At 39.7% G+C, this 13,366-nt stretch overlaps 1 protein-coding gene across 17 annotated transcripts in view; it reads right to left on the minus strand.

Moving 5' to 3' along the window:
• The window catches only part of MYO9A (myosin IXA), a 140,834-nt gene that overhangs the window by 50,856 nt on the left and 76,612 nt on the right, over positions 1-13,366 (minus strand). For 11 of the 17 annotated variants that reach the window (XM_083411739.1, XM_083411738.1, XM_083411747.1 and 8 more), the window contains 5 exons: positions 13,091-13,286; positions 7,619-7,726; positions 2,899-2,974; positions 2,245-2,388; positions 1,308-1,347 (listed from right to left, as the gene is read on the minus strand). In XM_083411739.1, the coding sequence (XP_083267865.1) occupies positions 1,308-1,347; positions 2,245-2,388; positions 2,899-2,974; positions 7,619-7,726; positions 13,091-13,286 (564 nt within the window). The remainder of the gene's footprint in view (positions 1-1,307; positions 1,348-2,244; positions 2,389-2,898; positions 2,975-7,618; positions 7,727-13,090; positions 13,287-13,366) is intronic. The other 6 variants (XM_083411741.1, XM_083411740.1, XM_083411751.1 and 3 more) reach the window with 1 other exon arrangement.

Genomic DNA, 13,366 nt, shown 5'->3' on the forward strand with positions numbered 1-13,366 from the left:
CTTAGACAACACAGGGATGCGAGGGGGGGGGGAGCAGTGATCTTCCTGGGGGTTATAGCTGGAGAAGGGCCCATGAATTCCCAGTTGCATTCACCAGGAAAATAATCCACTGCCTCCAACCTCCCACTCCACTTGAAAAAAGTAAAACCCCTTTTTCAAAACCTAACAGTTGATATGGATTGAGTGGGCGTGCCATCACAATCTCTGTGGTTGTGGTGCTCCCAGCAGTTTACAGTGGTACCTCGGGTTAAGTACTTAATTCGTTCCGGAGGTCTGTTCTTAACCTGAAACTGTTCTTAACCTGAAGCACCACTTTAGCTAATGGGGCCTTCTGCTGCCACCGCACCACTAGAGCACAATTTCTGTTCTCATCCTGAAGCAAAGTTCTTAACCAAAGGTACTATTTCTGGGTTAGCGGAGTCTGTAACCTGAAGCGTATGTAACCCGAGGTACCACTGTATATGGTTTGCAAACGTGCACATCACATTAATACAGTGGTACCTCGAGTTACAAACGCCTCAGGTTACAAACTCCACTAACCTGGAAGAGTTACCTCGAGTTGAGAACTTTGCCCCAGGATGAGAACGGAAATCGTGTGCCGGCAGCACAGCGGCAGCAAGAGGCCCCATTAGCAAAAGCACGCCTCTAGTTAAGAACAATTTCAGGTTAAGAATGGACCTCCGGAACGAATTAAATTGTACATCAATTGTACACATGGTGAAAACCACATGTCAGGGAACTGCCATCAGTGCCGGAGGGAGAGAGCAAAATCCAAAGGGATTCCGGAGAGCGTCCTGGGATTGGGAGAGGCAGCCCATCTTCTGGGGAAGAGAATCAGCGTAGCACCAGTGGAGAAGGGGGGCAGATGGGGGAATCGGCGAGGCGACCCCATGACTCCTTGCCAGGGACCAGCAGGGAGAGTAGGGGTCCTCCGCTGCCTACGCCCAATTTGCGCAGAAGGCTTTCACCCAGAGAGAGTAGGAGAAGACTAGGCGTCAAAGAGCTTCTTTGCTGGAAGAAGTTTAAGAAACGCCCGCTGACGGATTCTGCCAGCGACTGAGACAGCCACGGGTGAGTGGCTGTCCGGACAGAAAAGGTTCACTCAGGCAATCCAGCCAGGTGTTTGCACCGGCTTACGCACGAGCAACCCCTAGAACCATTACACCACACTGTGAGTTCGTGGACAGTGTACACTTTCTGTATGCTTTCTTATGAAAAAGGAATAGCCTTGTAAAAAACAGCATCATTTGTGAAATTAATCTAGTTTAAATATGTTAGCTCAGGTTCTTTAGCTCTAGTACTCTCACCTTTGGAAGGTTAGGCTTCGCTTTGAAGTTCTTGTTTCGCCTAGGAAGAAGCAACAAAGATCCATATTAAAGCAGCAGGGACATGTTAATGCTAATTTGTAAACTTTCATGAGAAAAACATTTGCTTCTGGTGTAATGGCAAAGCATGTACTAGTGCAGTGTCAACAAATCTATCATGAGTGTTGGTTTCATGTGGTCACTTGCACTCTTGCTTGTGGAAGTGTGTGCATCTGTTTCAGGAATAGCAAACTCCGGCCCTCCAGATGTTTGGGATTACAATTCCCATCATCCCTGACCACTAGTCCTGTTAGCTAAGGATGGGAATTGTAGTCCCAAACATCTGGAGGGCCGGAGTTTGCCTATGCCTGATCCATTTGAAGAGATACTGAACTGAAAATACAAGTTTCACACATCTTTTTTCAAACCCACTCAACTCCTAGTCACAAGCTTCTTTAGAACTGCAGACATTCTTTGACAATTAATTCAGATACTTTATTCTTCCAGCTGCATCTTTGAAGGGGTATTTGGAAATTATAAAAGAGAATATAATTGATGTGATTACAATACTTTCACAAATACCTAAAAGGAGATTTGTGTAACACAGGAACCCCTTTTAATTTAATAAATGTTCATAATAAAAACTCTGGCTCTACTGATCAGAGTCTCTGGTCAGCTCCCAAGACCAGAAGAGAGTAATGGGGGCCTAGAACAGTTCAAAGGTTGCTTCCATGTATTTTATAGTGTCCCAGTTCTGCAGTCTACCTCATCATCCAGATTTAAGATACACTTATGAGGATTTCTGAATTGTAAATCTGTGTGCCTTGGGTGATGAATGCTGATGGGTAATAGAGACCTCTCTTACCCCAACTCGTCCCATGTTTGTTGCTATCCCTAGAGATCATTTTATCTTTGTAACAAAGAACAAATATGAACTAACATGAGGATGCCATGGGCTCTCTCCAAGAGTTTGCTGTTAGTTGAATTCACAAATATCCCATCTTTGTCGAGGAAACTGCTTTGGCTGGAGAGTCTACTCTGTCGCACGCCCATCTTGCTGTTCCAACCAACTCCATACATATCACTGCAATGTGGGAAACAAATACACTTTATTGCTTAGATTTCACAAAGAATATACAGTGGTGCCCCGCAAGACGAATGCCTCGCAAGATGGAAAACCCGCAAAACGAAAGGGTTTCCGTTTTGGAGGTGCTTCGCAGGACGAATTTGCTATGGGCTTGCTTCGCAAGACGAAAATGTCTTGCGATTCCTGGGGGTTTTTTTTCGCTCCCTACCCCCTTTTTCTAAGGCATTAAGCTGCTAATAGCCTTTTAGCAGCTAATCCGCTAATCCCTTAAGCCTTTAATAGCCGCTAATAGCCGCTAAACCGCTAATAGCGCTAATCCGCTAATGGGCTTGCTTCACAAGACGAAAAAACCGCTAGACGAAGAGACTCACGGAACGGATTCTTTTCGTCTTGCGAGGCACCACTGTACCAGGGTTTTTTTTGTAAAAAGGTAACTTTTCCAAAGTCACAATTTCATATGTAAAGCTCTTGCTCTAGCAGTCACACTTATCACACAATCTGACTTACCGCTGACTTTTCTCATTGATAGTGTTAACTCCCTGCAGATCTGAAAGTGGTGTTCTGGGACGTTTGCGGGCAATACCTGTGGCAGCATATCAACAAAAAAATTAACATTCTATTTAGCATTAGATAAATTCTCTGCACCAGCTTGGGAGGGGGAAAAATCAGACTGCAACATGTGCTGAAAATGGTACATGCTGGGAACTGGGGGAGGGAGAGAAGAACCATAAACGAGGAGCCATGGCTGGTAATAATGATATATTTGACTTAAGCTCTTAAAAGAAAGAAAAGATGTTCTAAACTCGTTTGCCACAAAATTTACTTGTAATCCTACATATAAAGCCATATTTTAAATATATTTTTTAAAAGATGCACATCTCTATATCCAAGAAACAACACAAAGGGGAAAGCTTTTATAGGAGGAAAATATTGCAACTAAGAGCCACACCTCCAATAAGATTATTATCTGTAAAAGTTCTTTTCTGGTCAGCTGCTTTCTCCTTCTTATAAAAGTAGAACAATGCAGACCATATGAACACCACAAATTTGTGCAGAGGTAAGCCTCTGGATTCTATTAATAGCTTAACTGGAAATCTTTCTTATATACTGTGCTTGGACAACCTCCAACCTGGTAGCAGAGCTACCAGGAACAAAGTTCACTATTTTGGTCTGGGCATTTTCTTTTTAAAAGCCCAGCATGGTTCAATACATTTTACTGAATACAAGATACACTTCTTAGCTGTTCCATCTTAAAAGCTACAGCCTCTATTGCAAAACATACTATGCAGAATTTAACACAAACATGGCTTGCCTTAAGTGGGTCTGAAAGTCTCATCTGAAATGCAAAACTATGGGGGCTCTAACCCGCATTACTAACCCTAACATAGGTATTCAGAGATGGTGTAACACAGTGGACAAGAAATGAATCAGGAAATTCTTGGTTCCAATTTCCCTCCTCCACCATGTCATAACAAATCAGATACAGAACTGACCTAATCTACAAGGTTTTCTAAGGATTAGCTGATAATGTATATTCAGCATTTAGAACACTCAGTATCCTCAAACTGGATTTATAAAGGGAGTCAACTGGCAGATGAGATTGGTTTAACAATTTTGGAACCTTTGAACCCAATCATCTGGTATGGAATGACCCCAAATTTTAGGTACCTAGATTTGCAAAATAAATTTACTGGTTTGTTCCCCTTTGATATATCCTTGTGTAAGGGAAGTACAAAAAAATAAGATATTATACACCCCCCACACACTTGGCTAGAAGTCAAGCCAAGACTTATTGCTTTTAATAAGGACACAAATATCCTAATTAGCAAAAACACACACAAAAAAACTGAGCAAATAATAATAAATCTTTCAGTCATAGTATACCCATAGGACATGAAAAGATTACTGAAGAGATAAATAAATATTAATAAATTAAGGTGATTCAATACGCTAAAGCTCTATCTTGATGACGAGATTTGAAAGTGAGCAGTCTTACTGTGTTTGGCAAGAATCACTCATGCAATGTAATCTTCTCTGGGCCTAGTCATTTTCAAAACATTATATTAGCATTTGTAAACTTTATTATTTCTTCCATGACCACTGAATTTTCTTAAGAGCTGCTAGTGAGGCCCTTTTGTCAACAACTATGCATGAATTGCATCATTCATGATTTAAGAGCAACGAGGGATAATATTTATTCAATTTATTAGCCACATTATACAAAGCGTCTCTAGGTCACTTACATATACAAATTAAAATAACCATTAGGTTTTAACCATAAAATATTGTTCCATCCCCTCAAAAAAGCAGTAAGCGTGATTATTACTCTCTCAAAAGCCTGGGAGGTGGTTAGTGCTGAGCAAGCAGACATCCCTGGGAATAGCATCCCATAAATTAGAGGCCACAACTAAATATCCCCTCTCCCTTGCTGCCACCCTCTGATCCTCTCTCACATGATCTTCAAGGGAAGGGAGGTATTCCATTTGGTATCAGGGTCCTGAGCTGTATAGGCCCTTTTATGTTAAAACCAGCACTTTTGAGCCAGACCCAGAAACACAAGCATATGTGCCAGAACCAGTCTCGTATGTGCAGACTGCTTCATAATATGCTACTGTAATGTTCTGAAAATAAGTAGTCCCCTGTGGGGGAAGAGAAGCATTCAACTCTATTAACAGAAAGCAATAAATGCCATCCCCTAAGGATTTGTATCACACCCACTGCTACGTAACTGATTCATAAGGACCTAAAGTCATGGAATAAGGAGTCAGGTCTGCAGAAGTTTGCAAATTGTTCAGGACAGAAGAATCCCAAGCAGACCACGGATGTATACCAAAAATAATTTGCAAAGTAAAAGTTATAGCAGTGTGCACCTAACTACTACTTTTGTGTTTTTATATTGTAAACTGACCCGTGATGCTTGGATGAAGGGTGGTATATAAATCAATCAATCAATCAATCAATCAATCAATCAATAATACTTGGTGACCAGGTGTCTGTAAAATCATACCATGCCTTCCAAACCTGATTAGAAATTCACAGAAGCAAGAGTCGGAAGTTTCTCCTCACTGTGTGACCCAGCACACAGATGGCTGGCCTAACAAGTGGTTACACACACACTGTGGCAAAGCTACAGCTTGGTAAATCTGCATTCTCCCCATGGAAAGCTCCAAATAGGACGAATGGGCAACAAAATGGCTATTGAGATGCAGTGTAAGAGCAAACTGATAAAGACAGCCAGTATCTTAATATATTTATATAAAATCTATTGTGCAACTTCATTTGAAACACTTATGTGTAGTTCTGGTCACCTTAAGAAAGGATAATGTAGAGCTTGAAAAAGCAAAGGGCGACTAAACTAACTGTGGGGTTGAAGCACTTTTTCCCTAATGGGAAAAGGCGGAAGTATTCGATACTTTTTGAATTAGAAGCAAGATCAGGGAAGGACACAGCAAAGACTTAAAATTATGAATGATGTTGAAAATAGGGAGGCATTTTTTCTTCCTCTCTCTATGCTGGAACTCGAGCTAACCCAATGAACTGGATTAGCACAAGACTCAGGACAAACACAGTTTCACACAAAACGTAAAGCACTTTATGGATTTTGTTAGCAACAGCGAAGAGTACTAGCTGATACTTTTTTAAAAATAAAAAAGATGGGGAAAATTCATTGGGCCTAATCAACAACTATTGCCCTTGACTAGATGGAGCTAGATGCGGAGGACAAAGGGATGAATACCAGGTGCTGAGGACAAACAGGAGAAGGCGGTTGACTTCAGGCTTCCCACAGGCATTTGGTTTGATGCTGCTGGAAAACAGAATGCTAGCCTGGACAGACCTTTTGTCCAGCAGAGCAGTTCCTAATCTGTTCCATCCAAAACTGATTTCAGAGCACGCTTTTACAATTTTTTCTTGTTAATTATATATTATTATATTCAAACACAATGGGGAAAATCCATGTAATGCAAGACTCATGCAACTTCTTCAACTCAGTTCATATCACACCATCCGTTCAGCTCTTCTTATAGGTTAACACCATCCACACCCCTTGCAGAGGGAACACCAACCTTTGTGGGAGGTGGTACTCCAAAAGATACGCAACATATACATGAGGCAAAGGCATTTCCTTTATTAAGATTAGAAGCGATGTGGCGTCTCTATAAGCCATTACAGCACAAATGCAAAAATGGAGGTCTGTGAAGGCACAAGGTTTCAGTCTTCCTTGGAAACCAACACACTGAAAAGCTGAATCAATTCTGTCCAAGTAGTCAGGCAAACATTGAAAAGAATTTTTTAAAAAATAGTATCTCCTGTTTCAAGAGTCTGAAATGGTGATGCGCCTGATCATTAAGGTGGAATGGTTACTGCATATGCAAAGCTGTTTAATGAGCAAGTTAGCATCAAGGTACCCTTCAGTAGGCTCCCAATGTAATTGTAACACTGAAACACCATGCGCTACTCTTTATGGCAGAGGGTGTTATGTTTCATGCTGCTAGACCCCTGCTCCTCCCACAACAGAAATCCAGCCATCATTAGTATCAAAGGCAAACGGGCCTGGTTTTCATGCAGGACTAGTTCATTATGTAACAAACGGAAGTGAGGAGAAGGAAATGGAGACCAAGTGCATATCTATTCTCTTCTATGAAGGAAATCCTCCAAAGGCAGAACAGTTATTCTACACTGCACTAGAATTCTCAAAAAGTGGAGGGTTTTCTTTTAAAAAAAGATGTATATACATTTATATCCACATGTAGACACTACTATATAAAAAAAGAGGGCACCAGAATTTGGTGGAATCCTGCCAAAAAAATATCTAACTAGAATAAATACAGATTAGATTAGTCCTCTGTCTAAAGGCTGTCACTAATGAAAAGCTTTTAACTAAAATCTTGGGATACCTAGGAGATTTAATCAACAGTTCCTTCGGTAAAATGGCACCATGCCTTAATCAGGCTTATATACCAGAAAAATCTTGATGACTGAGGTAAAAACAGGATTCAGAGCAGCCACTCAAACCTCTAGGGCCCATCCTGCCTATAAATTCCCAAGAAAAGGGCACTAAGATCCCTCCTACGTTTTAACAGGTCTTGCCATTCAAGATGCCTTCAGGTTCTGCATTACAAGGTTCCAAGCATGGTTGCCCACCCTTGCTACTAAGTATGCTCCTGGTTTCCATTTCCTGCTGTGTGTGAGTGACATGTCAGAGAGATGGTGGGATATGGCGCCTTACTGTACTTCTCCTCCTTGCATCTCTGCAGGATCTCTAAGCTCCTCTGATGAACTGGGTGATGGAGAAAGCTAAAACTATCCACACTTTTCAAAACCGCATCATCATGCCCTTGGGAAGCAAAACAAAAACATGGAGAAAAGAGAAAGATTACATAAGCAGAAACCAACGAAGAGTCAAGAACAGTGCGGACAACTGCCTTATTGAGACAGAATAGTTCAAAAGGGATGGGTGCTTTCTGCCTACGGACAGTAATATCACCATTTCTAGCAATTCTGAGGAGTGCACAAGACAGAGATGAACTGATCTTTTACTGGATCGTTGTAAGGCAAGTTGCTGGGTTTTGGGCAACTTCCCTTCGAATTTTGAAAAGATAAAGCTGCAGCCAAAATAATGAATTATAAATTGGAATCAACAATGAAACAGCCCTGCATTTTATAATGCATGGCCATGATATGTGTTAACAGTTTTATCATAGCATTTTCATAAAATAGCATGACATTTCTATGTTTAATGGGATTAATGAGCTCACTTACCCTTTAGCAATTAGGATCACATTTTCCAAAGGGCATTGCCTAATGCATCATTTTAAAAAAGCTGTTCTGATTATTATAAATATGTGTATCTGATGTGGGCTGTGAATTATTTCCAGATTAGGTATAGCCTGCTGAAATGTGGAATTCAAAACAAATCATAACAATTATTGCTTTTATGTGGCTCTTGGGGCTTTAATCTTGAAAACAGAAAAATATCATCCATGTCTCCAATAATTCTAATTATTACTTATCTTGTACTTCCAGTCTTGCAGAAATCCTATGCCAGATTCTACATGTGGACTCTCATAATGCAGGACAGGCCTATTTAATCTACATAATTTATTCTAGATGCTCTCTTTGTTACAGTTTTTTTACTTTCAAGCATCATGAGTTATTATTTGTGTTGGGCTTGATTCATATTACTGTTGTTACAACATAATCAGGAAGATAAAGACTAAATGGCAGTGCCTCTTATGTTTGTAACCAAACATCAGAAAGGCTCAAGTCTTCCACTGTAACACTTGGGAACTGATTTTTAGTGGCAGATCTGGAGATGGTTCACCACAAGGCGCGTGTTGAGGGTGTTGTTTTGAGTGACTATTACAGTTCACCTCTCATATGCAGGCACAACAGACACTCAAAATAATTCTCTGTATGAACAACTTGTGAGGAATCATCAGCAGATATGTTCATAGTTAAGCCAAGGGAGATTTGAAGTTTGTATAGTTTAAGTTTGCCCAAGACTTTTCCGCTGAAGAAACAAAGACATCTGAGTGATGTCACAAAGTTGTACTTGTGCAAAAAGAACAATTCATGAAACTATCGTGTGATTGGACCATCAAATATATTTTTCTGGAAGTGAGCCTATTTAAAATCTGGCTTCAAATTACCAAAATTGCTTGGTTACTCAGTTGCCACTGAGTATCCTGAGCTTGTTGAATCAGTCTCTGTGCTTATCTTTGCAATACAGGTTTTTTCAGCCATGACAGCTATGAAGACAGTAGCAAGCTATCTATCAATACTGATCTCAGACTATGTCTGACAACTATCAAGCATTGCATTGACCCACTTGTTGGAAAAATGCAAACTCAGCCATCCTACTGATGATGCTTGCCATAATGAACTTTTTTCATTAATTATATTTGACACTGCCTGTTTAATCACCTGTTTTTAGAATAACTTTCATAGTTTATGAATTAATAGCCTGCAATCAGTTGACTGGTGATTCCCATTAAAAATAAAAAATTGTGAATAACTGCAAGTACTATAAATATTTCAACAAATTCTACACTGTGAAGGGTATTAAGTAAATTTTTGCTTGGATGCCTCAAATAATGGTTATTAGATAGGCAAACCTGCAATTAAAACACATGAAATTGACAGCTGCTGAAGACCTCAGGTCCAAAATTCATGTGACAACAAATCAATGGACCATCCTAACAAGCAAATTTGGAATTGTGGGTTGCAATACCAAAAAGCTTAGGACTAACAGCCCACATCATATAACTTCCCTGCAAACTTTGTAGAAGCAAATCAGGATGAATGTTCAACAAACAAGTTGTCTGAAAGCAACCTTGATGGTGAAATGGAATGCAAGACTGACCGAAGGAATGGATTAAACTGAATAAATTTCAGAACAGCTGCAGTCTAGATGTGGACAGACCACAAAAAAGTTCATTTTAAACTGGATGCTGCATATTTATTCTATGATCTTGACTGGGCAGTCTACCTCACATTATACCATTTTAACTACTAGCCTTGTTTCACCATCAATAGCCAGCAGAAATGGTTACATAATAGGGATTATACTGACAGTAACATGGGATAGCTAAATGCAACACAAACATAGCTCAAAACAGAAAGAGTTGCCAGATACTTAAAACAGTCTCGTGTAACAGAGAAGGGTGGCCATATAACCTTGCAGCATATTCCTAACACAAATGGTTAAGACAGAGGATGAACCAAGAACTACAGCAAAATATGATACAGGACCACTATTACAGGGAAATTACAATGGTGGAAATAGATTCTTTGCCTGAAATTTTCTACATCATCTAAATATTACAATTTAAAAAGCCAGGGTTTGCATTCATAATGATTTCACAGGCCCACTTGAATGTGGATCACTTTTATGTGAGATCTATTAATCAATTTTTAGTGTGGAATGCAAATCTTTCTTCACTAAAATTTGAAATACGAACTTTGAAAATGTGATGTTTGTTTTTTACTTTCAGTTATCAGGATGAAAGTTTGCTACTATAAATGTAGAAGGGCTACAGTATCACTTGCTGAGTCAGGAGAAGAAAAGCACAAACTGTAGACACTTGCATTCATTCAACTCTAAAAACTTAACAGATGTATTTGAAAAGCTAAACTACATAAACAGAAGTACAAAAAGCTACAGAAGAAAACACTGCAAATAAATATTAACTTCAAGTTAATGCGCAGCACCGATATTCAACATCACTGGCACGGAAAGAACAAAATAAAGTGATTTAAAACAAACGAGACATAGGCATGAGATACTTTCCATATGTACCATAAATGTAACTGTAGAAGCTTTCTCAGACAATATTTCCTATTGCTTTCTGACTGTCCATGAGATGTTCCACACACCTGTAGATAAAAGCTACCCTTGTAAAGAACAGCAGTATATGATTAAGGAAGTATATCTAAGAGTTGATGTGGAATGCTCACATCAGGAGTTCAAGCTATACCAGCTGCAAGAAACTAAAAAGCCCTGACTATTCCACTTAATGCTTTTAGATATTCTCCATGGTACATTTGTAACAATTAAAAACAGACAAACTACAAGGGTCCGAAGTTTAATTTTTCACACCATCATTGCCTCCAACTAGATTTGAATTGGCTAGAAAATTCACCACTATTTCGCTGAAAAATGCCCCCTCTGAAAGCTGCTTTTCTTAGTGGAAGCTATTCCTCCCCCACCCCCAGTACAAATCAATATGACTACTCTGACCCAATAATCCTTCCCACCCACCCATGCAAGCAGCAGCTACTCCTATCATTATACATTTGTAACATGTAGTTTGGCCAGAGTGAAAACCTTTTAGCATCTGTAAAAATGTATTTACATTTGTCCAAAAGGAAAGCTCTTATTCCCCTCTCCCTTTGAGTTTCCCATTTTTAGGAATAAGATCACAGCAATCTGCATTGTGTGTGTTTAATTCTTATAAATAATAAAAGCTGCAAGAGACTGACACAGTTAACACTCTGGATATTTGTGAAAGCAGGTTAGGTTTTGTTTCTCACATGACATCCCCCCTCCCTGCCAAAAAATGAAAGAAGAGCAAACATGGAAAGGCTGTATACCATCACATATGAGTATATTTTTGCCAGTATAGCTTCTCAGCATATGCACTCACAGCAAAACACACATTTGTGTCCTATAAATCTGTAGTGAAAACATCCACCATCCTACATGAAAACAATACCTTGTGCAATAGCCCAAATTCTTGCTCTTCTAGCTATGTAGTTGATAGACAAGTTAGTACCTGTGCCACAAAATCTGCATTTTGGTTTCTTGAACAAACTGACTGGTAGCCATGATACACTTGGAAGGGCTGAGCATATGAAAATTACTGTGAAATAGACTAGAACATCAGGCACAATTCCATTATTCTATTTCTAAATTAGCAGCAGCCAGATTTTACTATAACATTTGTAAGCATACTTGCAAAACTAATATCCGGAGTAACTTGCAATTAAGTGCCAAATATTTTTTGAATGCTCTTTAGTACAAATGCTTACACGCAAATTGTAATATGTAACAGCATTTGAGTATGTTCAATGTGAATCTCCCCAAAGACGATCTTTTACACATTTGTTTTGAGCTAATTGTTTTCAGTTTCGAAAAGAAAAAGGCCCCCAAAACGCAGACATGAGAGAAACAAGGACAAGCCTCACAAAATACTGTGCGCACCTTAAGCAAAATATCCTCAAATATACAAGGCTACAGATTCAGAGTCCATTAGAATGTAGTTTTTTGGGGGGAAAGGGGTTGAGGTTAGGTAAAAAAAGGTTTTAAGGAGAACCAGGACAAGAAGATGACTATAGCCCAGTTCACAGTAACCAGCAGGCCCCAAACAAACAGCCTGGGAGAAATTAATTTTGTTATGATTAAATGCAAAAGGGCTTTTAAAATGACCTCTGTTTTATAAATGTTAATAGAGGGGTGACTTTTTTCAAACCAAGAGTCCCATGCTAGTGGTGGGCATGGCCAATGTATGCACACACGGGCAGAAATGCACTTACCAGACATGCCATCACACAGCACCTCTGTTGCACACAGCATTTCCAGCCCTCCCCATTCTGGTGCTGGAGTGGTAGTGGCTGGAATAAACTGCATTTTACTTTGCCCAGATCATTCTGGGCAAAGTGAAATGACAGCATTTACAGTGATTCCCACACCAGTGCTAGAATGGTGGGGAAATGCTGTCTTTTACTCTTAAAGGGCAGGAAGAGGTCTTTGTTTTCTAGAGTAGTATTGTGGTGCTGTGGTGCTAAGACTGGAAATAAAATCCATCTACCTATTCTTTAGAAATCATCTCTAAATGTTCTATGCATTCAGACTTTGCCAACAACAACAACAACAACAACAGGCTCAGTTAAAACTATCAACACTCCTATCAGGCATGTTTAATCAGCTTTAAGACTATCAAAAGCTCACACAATAGTTTGTCCTAAACTATTAAGATCCATCTTATTTTTGTATTCATGGGATCATGAGGTTCATCTTTTATGTGCCACAAGCTTTGGGGGAGGGGGGGAATAACAGATGTAAAGCATATAAAACCTTTATTTCTTATAATGTAAGATCTGAAATTGGAGACTAGCCCTTAAAGACACAGCAGACACCTTTGAGAGGTTCTGGACGAACCCATTTTATATGAAGATAGTTACAGTACACAACACCTACCAGTTTTCTTCTCAATGTGCCGCCTTCCTGCCTCCCTAAATGCAACTACACCTCTGAAGAAAGCTCTGAGGACCGCCCAACGAAACACAGCAACAGGATCAATTCCTATCATTCCACAAATAAAGGCACTCTTGCTGCTTCTTAGGAGAGCGACAATGTCTGGTCGCATATGATCTGTATTTTTCTCCCGGAAATCCTAAAGAGGAAAGAAATGAAACACAGTGTTCAGCAAGTCCTGAAGTAGTAGAGTACAAGTTTTCAGGGCAAAAGGTTTTG

Source organism: Podarcis tiliguerta, assembly GCF_965153285.1.
Source record: "Podarcis tiliguerta genome assembly, chromosome: 14".
NCBI lineage: Eukaryota > Metazoa > Chordata > Lepidosauria > Squamata > Lacertidae > Podarcis > Podarcis tiliguerta.